Below are 11,632 nucleotides of genomic sequence, written 5' to 3' on the forward strand. Positions count from 1 at the left end.
GTCTGAATACCAGGACCCTCATCTTCGTCTGAATACAAGGACCCTCAACTTCATCTTCAACTGAATACCAGGACCTTCATCTTCATCTGAACACCAGGACCCTCGTCTTCATCTTCATCTGAACACCAGGACCCTCGTCTTCATCTTCATCTGAACACCAGGACCCTCATCTTCATCTTCATCTGAACACCAGGACCCTCATCTTCATCTTTATCTGAATACCAGGACCCTCATCTTCATCTTCAACTGAATACCAGGACCCTCGTCTTCATCTTCATCTGAGCACCAGGACCCTCGTCTTCATCTTGATCTTCATCTGAGCACCAGGACCCTCATCTCCATCTTCATCTGAACACCAGGACCCTCATCTTCATCTTTATCTGAATACCAGGACCCTCATTTTCATCTTCATCTGAACACCAGGACCCTCATCTTCATCTTCGTGTGAATACCAGGACCCTCAACTTCATCTTCAACTGAATACCAGGACCCTCATCTTCATCTTTATCTGAATATCAGGACCCTCATCTTCATCATTATCTGAATACCAGGACCCTCATTTTCATCTTTATCTGAACACCAGGACCCTCATCTTCATCATTATCTGAATACCAGGACCCTCATTTTCATCTTTATCTGAACACCAGGACCCTCGTCTTCATCTGAACACCAGGACCCTCGTCTTCATCTTCATCTTCATCTCATTACCAGGACCCTCGTCTTCATCTTCATCTCATTACCAGGACCCTCGTCTTCATCTTCATCGCATTACCAGGACCCTCGTCTTCATCTTCATCTCATTACCAGGACCCTCGTCTTCATCTTCATCTCATTACCAGGACCCTCATCTTCATCTTTATCTGAACACCAGGACCCTCATCTTCATCTTCATGTGAACACCAGGACCCTCATCTTCATCTTAAAACCAAGACTCTCATCTTCATCTGAATACCAGGAACCTCATCTTCGTCTTTATCTGAATACCAGGACCCTTGTTTTCATCTTCATCTGAAGACCAGGACCCTCATCTTCATCTGAATCCCAGGACCCTCATCTTCATCTGAATCCCAGGACCCTCATCTTCATCTGAAGACCAGGACCCTCATCTTCATCTGAATCCCAGGACCCTCATCTTCATCTGAATCCCAGGACCATCATCTTCATCTGAACACCAGGACCCTCGTCTTCATCTTAGAGCAGATGCAGGACCAGTTAGCGGAGGACACTGTGGAGCCGCTGAGGAATGAGGTGGAATCACTGCAGCTCACCGAGGAGACAGAGAGCACCAGGCAGTCTGAGAGGAAATGTTAAAAGTACAAACCCTCCAACTCCAGCTGTCAGATGAACCTGCACCTTGATTTGTAAATGCAATAAAAACAAATAATTTCATTGTCATGTTGGGTTTTCTCTGAAATGTGTGACAGAGGTGACTATTCAGAAATGAGTAACAACAGAAAACTAGTGAATGTCATAATGAAAACAGGAGGAAGAGGTCAGACTATAACTACCAATCACATGATTACTGACTTTTACACTAGATAAGTGCCTAAACTTTGATTTGTAGCATTAAAAATTAAAGAGTGGATTGCTATTTAAATTTCGGAAGGTTTCAGACTTTCACCACCTTCCTTTAGTTACCAATTTACTGCTGATGTGTTTTGGATGACATCCTCTTTGCTCCTACAAAATACTTTTCTGGAAGAACCCTGCTCGAAAGAAATATACACTACTGTTCAAAAGTTTGGGGTCACCCAGACAATTTCATATTTTCCATGAAAACTCACACTTGTATTCATGTGCTAACATTATTCCAAAAGGGTTTTCTAATCATCAATGAGCCTTTCAACACCATTAGTTAACACAATGTAGCATTAGAACACAGGAGTGATGGTTGCTGGAAATGTTCCTCTGTACCCCTATGGAGATATTCCATTAAAGATCAGCCGTTTTCAGCTGGAATAGTCATTTACCACATTAACAATGTCTAGATTGTATTTCTGATTAATTAAATGTTATCTTCACTGAAAGGAAACTGCTTTTCTTTCAAAAAAAGGACATTTCTAAGTGACCCCAAACTTTTTAACATTAATGTTGGAAAATAACTGGGTAACAGCTTCTCCATATACTATAGTGGATAGTCTGTTAAAGGAAGAAACTTTTACTTCTCCCAAAGATGATTTTTTTGTTTTCTTTCTCAATTCTAAGTTGTTTTTTTTTGGAGGATCCTGAAATGGAATAATAAAGTGCAAGGGGGAGACAAAAACTTACCACTCGTTTTTCATTTTCGTCTTTGTAAAACCCAACAAAAATGAGATTTCTTCTACCAATTTGCATTTTATTTTGTTCATTTCATTTAACTTACACTTGATATATGATTCTCTCAGTGTTAGAAATGGGATATTCATCATGTCTTATGTTTCACTGGCTTTTGGTGAATTTAACTTCAATCCTCTAATTGCAAAAATCACCATCTTCGTGTTCAAACTCATGCAGCAGATGCTAAATGTCCTTTCATGGAAGAAAATAAGAGGGAAAACCATTCCAGTGTAATTTACCCACAAGCTGTAACCATCATTCCAACAAAAGCCTGTAAAGGAACGTTTGGTCAGGAGGAGATATTATTATGCTGATTATTTTTACATCATGTGGACCAACACTTAGCAGTTTGTTCTTTTTGTTAGGAAGAAATAAATGGGAATAAACTCACGTTATCTTCAGAGTGACATTTAATTGTTCAGAATGCAAGAAATGGTTTGGAAACTGCAGCTTTGGTTTGTTTATTTCATTGGTCTTTCTGACATGTGTGCCACAGCTGACCATGATGTGCCAGATATGCGTTTTCCAACTGTTTTTTTTTTCATTCCAAGGGGCTTCTTGTAACCATTTATTAGATGGTGTTGCTATAATTTTAAGGTTTCACAGTTTTATAGAAACAAAACTGGTTTAATTAACATTTCTTGTACATAATTTAATGTGTTGATTTTGGAGTATTTTGAGTGGCTTAATCAAGTGTTTAGAAGAAAGTGGAAGAGAAGTAATAATCTCAAAAGCAAAGAAAGGAGACAGTGCTAACCACCAAGCACAGTGGCTTGTGGTTAGCACTGTTGCCTTGCAGCTAGAACATTCCCGGTTCGCTTCCCAGCATTCCTAGGATCTTTCTGCATGGAATTTGCATGTTCTCCCTGTGCATGTGTGGGTTTTCTCCAGCTTCCTCCCACAGTCTAAAAACATGCTGAGGTTAATTGGTGATTCTAAATTGTCCGTAGGTGTGAATGTGATTGTTTTTCTCTTAGTGTAGTCCTGTGATAGACTGGTGACCTGTCCAGGGTGTCCCCTGTCTTCATCCTCAGTCAGCTGGGATAGACTCCAGCCCCCCGTGACACTAATGAGGATTAAGCGATGTATAGATAATGGATGGATGGATGAATGTCCCATGTGTGAGAGATGCATTTCTTTGTTTTTGGATAGAGATGCTGCTTTGATTGTTCTGCTTGGTTGGAGTCTGGTCCTGGTCACTGGATGCCAACAGGAGTGACTGTTTCGTGGTATGTCTTGGCTTTTATTGAGTTTTCCTGCAGGTACAGCAACGGGCTTGTTGGTGTTGATGCTTTGTATAGTTTGTTTTGTTTGTGTGGTTTGCGATCAGAGCAGTTGTCTCTGGAACACATCTATCAGGTGAGAAACCAGCTTGCCAGAAGCCTAACCGGGCTACTGGGTTTGGTGTTTAAATACACAACCACCAACCCACACAAAGACTAGGGGTCAATGTGGTAGGTTAGTTTGGGTTTTAAATGGGGGGACTTCCACATTTATTGGGGGGCTGAGTTGTGTCTCCTTTGTGCAATAGTTGACCTCAGGCAATGCTGGTTGTGTTGTGGTTTGTTTTTTCTCTCTCTCTGTAGGCTTTAAAGCCTTGGCTATCATGAAGGATTTTGCTGCTGCTCCATCTGAAGGTTTTCTGGATCGTTGCACTAAAGATCAACTTTTGAAAGTTGCTGAAGAGTATGATATTGATTGAAGTGTTATTGGTGATCAATGGCTTAAGAAAGTGTAAAGGCTGTGGTTAAGCTGCTGTCCTGATCAGTCATTAGCGGCTCAACCAGTTTTAGCTTCATCAGGAAAGCTCACTTCTGAACAACACAAAGAATTTGTTTTATTTCAGTGGTTTAATGAGCAAGGCAGGCAAAAGTTCAAAATGGAAAAGTGAAGGGTTTGGAAGCAGATTAGTCTAACCCACTTTCTGTAGTTTTTGAGGAAAATGGCTTCAAAGTTTTGTGTTTTCCAGAATGGTCTAACATTCAAAGTGCAACTGTATTTGGGCAATGGCTTAGACCACTTTGCCACCAAAATACTAAAATCTAGACCATAAAATATTACAGAAATTATCTTAAACTCAGTTTGGATTTTTTGCGGGTTAGACCACTCTGCTTCGAACCCCCTCAAGTATAAATTAGAAGTGGATAAACAAGTGGCAGGCAAAGATTGAGTTGTAGGCTACTAGGTTGAATTTGGTCAGATGGTTAGCGTTGTGGAAATGTTTTGCAAGCAGAAGGAAGTCTGCTATTGTCATCAGATACACTGTCAGAATTAAGATGTGTTGTCCTGCTTTTTACGTCTGTAAATATACAGTACATGTATCTGTAAATACCAATCTACTTGCGCACCGGCCAGGCATTTCATTTTTCCACAGGTCAGGTCTGAAGATTTGGCGTTACTCATCATGTCTCCTTGTGCTGCAGGTATTTGAAGGCAACCAGGACGCAGAAACACCCGTCCTCGCCCTGTTCAACACTTCCACAGTGGCACGCTACATTCGGATCAACCCACAGACCTGGTATCAGAACAGGACACAAGGGGACATCTGCCTGAGAGCTGAAGTGTTGGGCTGCGCACTCCCAGGTTAGAAGTGAACAGTTTCTATCCACGTTTTTACACCGTGTTTAGCAGCTGTGACACACACCTTTCCCTATTCACAGATCCTAATAATATCTACGCATGGCAGACGGAGCCGACAGACTCCAGAGACAAACTGGACTTCAGACACCACAACTACAAGGAGATGAGAAAGGTAGGACAGAGTCTGATATAATGATCATGATTTTGTTTTTTCTTTTCTAACTGCGATTTAATGCAACAAGTTGATTTTTTTGTTTTTTACCTTAAATAGAGCTGTATTGTCAAAAAACTTCTTTAGTAAACTCAACCAGAGATGAACAAATCCACTAGTTTGTGGTGCTGTAGTGAGTAGATAACAGCCACAGTGTATGTGTGTGCTCTGGTTCTACTCTGACCAAAAAACAAATAGTACACGAGGCTTCATTCCTTCGAGGCAGCGTCCTCACTGTGCTGCCACTACCAGCGGTCAGTTTGAAGACACCGTCCAGCCCACAGAGACAAACACTGATCCTCATTGCGCAAACTCACATTTTTATTCCCTTTTTGTCAGAGAGGAAATTTTAGACTCCACTGGTCTGATGGTTGTAGATGTAGCGGTCATATTCAAATTCAATGACAAGTCAAAAGTGAATCGGGGAGAAATTTTCACTTCATTCATTTGTTTGGGCACTTAATGGTTCCTTTGACACTGTCCGATATTCATGTTTTGTTGTCTAACTTTCCAAACAAGACTCAGCACAAACAAGCAAAAGCTGAGTGGATCAGAGAAGATAATATTCATAAAAATCTATATTTATAGAGCGCTTTTCATAATCCAAGTTACTATGTGCTTCACAAGGCAGAAAATAAAACACACAAGCCATCAAATCAGATTGTAAAACACAGATAAAAACACCAGTTAGTAGAAACTAATGTAGTGTTAAACATTTTAAAAGAAGTGAGAGGAAGTTCAATGGAAAGTAAAACTCAAGTCAAATCAGGAAAGACTCTCAGATAAAAATGTTTTTATGAATGGACTTAAAGAAGATCACTGACTCAACCAACCTGATTTCCTTGGGCAGAAAACACTTCCAAGAATCTGGCTGAAAACTAAAGAGGATGAAACACCTCAGCCTGGAGATCTTAAAGTGTGTTTATATACAATCACTGACCACTTCATTAGGTACCCTGATGAAAACAAATAGTAAAGACAGCAGCAATATTTTGATCCAAAAAATGTTGTAAAATGATTGAAAATAACATTTCTTTCCATAATTAAACACATACATTTTGTTGCATTCATTAGTAATTGTATCCTGTTTTCTAAAGATATATTTACAGTTTTACACTTGAATTTAACGTTCCATTCCATTCATTGCACCAAAAATAAATATTTGTGAATTTATGGTACATTTGCAAAGATATTTCACTTTATATGTAAAAACAAAAATTCTGTTGTCTGAAAAAAAATGATGACGATGGGAAAAAATATGATTAATGTTATTTACATTAAACATGGAGTTTCACAGTTTATTGAAATGTGATGAAATGTGAAGTAATATCTGTGAAATAAAAAAGGTGAATATAAAAAAAATACATATTTTGATTTTACAATCCACACTTGTATCCTTATATATGTAAATGGAGTGGAAAAATATTAGGAGCACTTATGGAAATGCAGTTCAGTAAGCCGCCACCACCCCCTACGGCTTCCACAATAAACATAAAAATGAATTTTTGCCCTCTTGACAATGTCAGCAATCATGGAAAATGTTTAGGCTTCACCAAAATAGAATGAGCTGATGTAGTGGATTGTACTGGATTTCATAGGTGTACCTAATAAAGTGGCCAGTGAGTGTATAGCTGGTAGAGAATCCATGTAGAGGCCTTAGAAGTAAAAGCTTAAAATCTCTCCTGAAACCGCTGGAAGCCAGTATAAAGATGCTGAAACTGAAGTGGCATGGTTGTGTGTGGCGGCTCTGTCTAATAGAGTTGAGTTCTGTACAGTCAATCAACAGAGTTATGGTTCAGCCAGATAAAAAGGCTGCTGTAGTAGTAATCCACGCCTAGCAAGATTAAAGTGTGTTAAATGGTGTCTGCACCTTCAAAAATTATTTAAAAAAAAAAAAAAAAAAAAAAAGTATTTCTAAGATGACAAATTGTAGAAATCAAGTGATGTGGCGCTCACAACCAGGTGCCAGGTGACTCTGCAACTGCTGTGGAGGTGGTGGGAGACAGGAGGATGATGACAAAGCTTTTGTCTATCATGGAGGACATCTCCCATCCCCTGCAGGAAACAGTAACATCACTGGGCAGCTCCTTCAGTGACAGACTGCTTCACCCACAGTGTCTAAAGGAGAGATACTGCAGATCCTTCCTTCCTGCTGCAGTCAGACTGTTCAGTTCAGCTCCCAGTAGTTCAGCTCATCCACTAACTAACTGCAATAAAAATGTAAAGAGGGACTCTGTGTGAAATTTCACTGAAATTTCCTGTAAACATTTATATTTCTTCTATGAGGAGAAAGTACCTATTTATATCTGTGCACTGTGTGCATTGTGTGCTGCTCTTTTCTTTGTACTGTTTCTGCTGCTGTAACACTGAAAATTTCCCCACTACAGGATCAATAAAGGTTTAATCTATCTATCTATCTATCTATCTATCTATCTATCTATCTATCTATCTTTGGGAAAAGCTGATATACAAGTAAAATAAATATTTCAAGGCAATGCACAATGGCTAGAAGCCTTACTGTATTATATTCATTTGGACTGTAATTTTAATTGTTACTTAGCACTTGCATTTCGGGTTTTCCTTTACACAAATAAATACATTTGACCATAAACTGATGCAGAGAAACCACAATTTGATGCAAAAAGCTGTTTGACGTGAACATTTTCACAAAACCTACTCATATGATGCATAAGAATAATTCAAAATGAGAAAAATCACAAACTAATAACTTATTTTGACGGTTCAAGTTTTTAAAAAAATACTTTCCAGCCAAAAAGCCCCCAGATATCGACTTCTTCATTTGAACTAGTGGGACTGACAGGTCCTCCGTGTGTCTTCAGCTCCCCCTGCTGGTCAAAGCTGAATAGTGCAGGCAAGATGGCGGCTCCCGTTAGGACGCTGTGCTGTTCAGGTGAGACAGAGGTTATCCACTAAATATCTTGTATATGTGTCCGATTTAAGAGCCAAAGTAGAGCGTCGTTGCTGTAAATATATGTTTATACTACTTGCTGCCTTTAACACAGCTGCTTTTTCGAATAGCTGGCATAAATGCAGTAACGCCGACTAGCCATGCTAACGCTAATGCTAACAGTCGTGTCAACTATGAACGACTGTCAGCAGGTCTGAGTCCCTGCAGCTGCTCAATAATAGAACAAAGCGTTAATCAAAGTGTGTCCTGTGAATTCTGTCTGATTGTGGGAGTAATTTTGTTCATTCTTTGCTGTTTTACAGTGTTTAGATTCTCCAGCAGGCAGCTCAGCACAACATGTGGAGTACAAGCTGGACAGAAATGGAGGCTAGAGTAAGTTTACTGTTGTTGACTGTGACTAAATAAAGCTCAGGTTTTTCTTTACAAGCCCAAGAAGCGCTTCCTAACGGCAGACACTTGCAGAAAGGCCTGTTGTCATTAGCAGTTACATTGTCAAACATTACTATACTGAAGAGTTGGGGGAAAAATGCAGATTTGGGCCAGTTGCTTTGTTTTTCCTGTTCTGTTTGAGTTTAGTTTGTGTCAGACTAAATGTGAAACCATTTAGTAAACTGGACAAAATCAAGACCTAACCTCCTTTTAGACATGCACTTCCTTGCATTGTCTGGGCCAGCTTCATGTCTAAATGCAAACTCTAGTAGCTTTGCGGTATAAGTCATGATGACTTGTCAAAGCTGCTGTGAAATGTGATTTTGGTAAGACTTTTTCCATATTTCAGCACCAATATTGGTCCAAAAACATCACAAGAGAGTAAAAGACACAGTTTCCTGTCAAAAGCACAAAAATTTTGACAAAACATGTACACAATCTGAAGTTTAGTTTGTTACTTCTAGCTGCTTGTAGATCTTTCCTCTGAGTTTCTGAAATGCCTGCAGCACCAGACAGCGGCAGGATCCATATGAGCGTTTCCAAAGAGCGAGAGTTGCGTGCCTTTATGCATAGAATGACAGCACCGGTCACTTCATCAGTTACTTCTAAATAGAAATAATCCCCCTCATGGAGACAGGATCGATCAGGATGTAACAACAGCTCAGAATGTGCTTTTCTTCACATCAGACAGGTGAGCTGTCACAGTTTGTAAGTGAAGCTTCATTTAATTTGTTGTATAGAAGTGGTGCTCAGGTTGACTTCTGTACTCCAGTAGCTGTTGGGATATTTTTATTATACTGTTGGTAAATTACTAGTCAGATTATCATCACACATGGTCAGAAATTTCATAAATAAATTAGGATATTCGTTACTTGACCATTTTGTTAAGCTGCTATTCAGATAGTTTCTTTCTTTTTTGCATTAGTGCATTATGCATCTCTTAATATACTGTCCAATTAAGGTCAAATATTATGTGTGGACCTTAGCTGTCTCTGTCACTTTAGTGGTTATGTCTGAATAAAACTGTGAGGAACATTAACATTAAAGGGCTCTACGTCTGAGTGACAGAATGCCATCACTTTAACAAGTTAATGAAGCCAGCAGCGTTATGTATACCATGTCTAAAAAGGCTTTATTGAACTGTGTGTGTGTTTGCTTGCAGACATGGACTCGCCAGAAGTGGCACAGAATATGGACCTCTCACAGATCTGCCTGATTGGTCTTTTGCAGGTATTTATCATCTTTATTGTGTCTAGAGAAACACCAGAAATAGTGTACACAACATCATGTGATTTTAATTGTTGGTAGGTGCATTTGTTTAGTCGCTTATTGATCTGATGTGTAGTGGTTGTGATGCCAGTATGTTGATTGACATATAGCTGTGTTTTAAAACCGTAGATGATTTATGCAGTCTGGGTCGCACATCAGTGTCGAATCAATCTATTTGTGAACCTTCAGGGGACTACTTACAGTTTTAGTACATACAGAAGGAAAGAAAAGTAAAGAAAAACACAACAAACGAAGCATGTAGCACGATTTCAGTATGAGCTGAGACATATTATAAACCTAAAATTACACAATTTTCCTCATAATTAGTGTACTTAACACTTAATACATTTTTGAAGCAAATTTTCAGTGTGTGGGGTTCTTTCGCTGATTATAGTTTTAAAGAATCCCAGGTATTTGGATGCATTTTTAAATAGTACAGCTGATGTTACACAGCATTCAGTGAGGGGAGATCTGCCACAATGTCATTTAGAGGAATTTGTGTCTTTTTAGTGGTATGTTTGAGATATTTGACATTGTGCCTTGGTTTGCCTGGCTTAGTTTCATAAGCAATAGAAAACACTGATTGAGATACCCTTAATTACTAATACAGGGTTAAATTATTAAAGGTTTACCTAATGTATACTTTATATTAACAAAAATGTCATCTGTATGGTTATCTATTTACTTGTCATTTCCATTTGTTTACTTGCTTTTTCCGCTTTGATTTCATTCAGTATTATGGCATTATGCTTTACTTTAAATATTGTCATCTACTAGTGGTATATTTTGACATTCATGACCACTTCAGTTTCTGCGTTTGTTAATTTTGTCTTCCTTTGTGGACAGATGGACGACCAGCACCTCCACTGAAGGGCCACCTGAGAAGAAAGCAAGAGAGAGAAACTTTAGCTGTGAGTACCACAAAAGTTGTACCTCTTTATCACTCTTTTGTTGTTTTATTACAGTTCACACTCACCTGTTCACATATCTTTATCACAGAGGCGCATTGTGATGCTGAACTCGGAGGTGGACCAAGGAATAGAGATGTGGAGGGAGAAACAGGAAGGAGCGAAAAGAATGGAGGAGCACAAAAAGTCTCTTTTACTGAAACCCAAAGGGCAGCGATTATTGAAGAAAAAATCTCAATGTTAGAAACAGATATTCAGCCCAGTGGATGTATTTATGAGGACTTGTGGCTTTTCTCCTGCTTTGTAATTTGTGTTTTTCTCAATATTCATGCAATAAATGTTTGTCCTAGACTTTAATGACAAAGTTTTGTTTGTCAAATCAAAAAGGTGATCACTTTTCATAGTTTTAATGCCGAGTTAATGTCTCTCTGCTTCCACTAGAATGCAGCATTTCTTCTCTTAAACACAGTGTGACGCCATTTTGTCTGGTGTGGGGCTGAGAGGAGTTTTGTTGGGCTGGCAGAGGAAGGGAGGAGCTGGCAAACAGAAAGCAGCACTGATTCAGGACTTTACTGTGCATGTGTGTTCCAGGGAGAGCAAGGGGTTCACACCTTGGCACGCTCTTACTGTTGTTACTCAAAATACATGACAAGTGTTTGAGCCCGGTGAAGCAGCATAGATAACAGCATGAGATGTTGACAAGTTCCACATTCATGCAAAATCAAAGGTAAAAAATATTTGATGGGGCAGCAACAATGAGGCTCATAATTAGGCTTTGTGTTTTCTACTTTTCATGGGGCATTTTCTGAGAAGAAAAGGAGCGAAAAGCTGGAATTTTGACCGAGCCTCTCCGTAGGCTGGTGTCTGGAAAGATGATTAGCCGACTGCAGCCAAGTTAGCAGAAAGTTTAATCCCACGGAAAGTGATATTTTCCGCTATCGACACCAATTCTAAGCTGCTTAAAGCTTCAATGAAGCTGCAGAAACTCTT

General features: G+C 39.3%; 1 protein-coding gene across 1 annotated transcript; it reads left to right on the forward strand.

Moving 5' to 3' along the window:
- Nucleotides 1-7,929: 7,929 nt before the first annotated feature.
- mrpl52 (mitochondrial ribosomal protein L52) lies at nucleotides 7,930-10,993 on the forward strand. Its single transcript, XM_023297913.3, has 5 exons — nucleotides 7,930-8,018; nucleotides 8,339-8,408; nucleotides 9,628-9,695; nucleotides 10,581-10,645; nucleotides 10,734-10,993. Exons 1-5 carry the CDS (start codon nucleotides 7,985-7,987, stop codon nucleotides 10,884-10,886), a joined length of 390 nt encoding a protein of 129 aa, XP_023153681.1. The 5' UTR covers nucleotides 7,930-7,984; the 3' UTR covers nucleotides 10,887-10,993.
- Nucleotides 10,994-11,632: the final 639 nt, after the last annotated feature.

The sequence above is a fragment of the Amphiprion ocellaris genome, chromosome 23 (assembly GCF_022539595.1).
Source record: "Amphiprion ocellaris isolate individual 3 ecotype Okinawa chromosome 23, ASM2253959v1, whole genome shotgun sequence".
In the NCBI taxonomy this organism is placed as follows: Eukaryota; Metazoa; Chordata; class Actinopteri; family Pomacentridae; genus Amphiprion; species Amphiprion ocellaris.

Coding starts and splice junctions, on each gene's coding strand:
- mrpl52 (XM_023297913.3), top strand. CDS start 7,985: ATGGCGGCTCCCGTTAGGACGCTGTGCTGTTCAG. Junction 8,409..9,627: donor GGACAGAAATGGAGGCTAGA/GTAAGTTTACTG, acceptor GTTTGCTTGCAG/ACATGGACTCGCCAGAAGTG. Junction 9,696..10,580: donor GCCTGATTGGTCTTTTGCAG/GTATTTATCATC, acceptor CTTTGTGGACAG/ATGGACGACCAGCACCTCCA.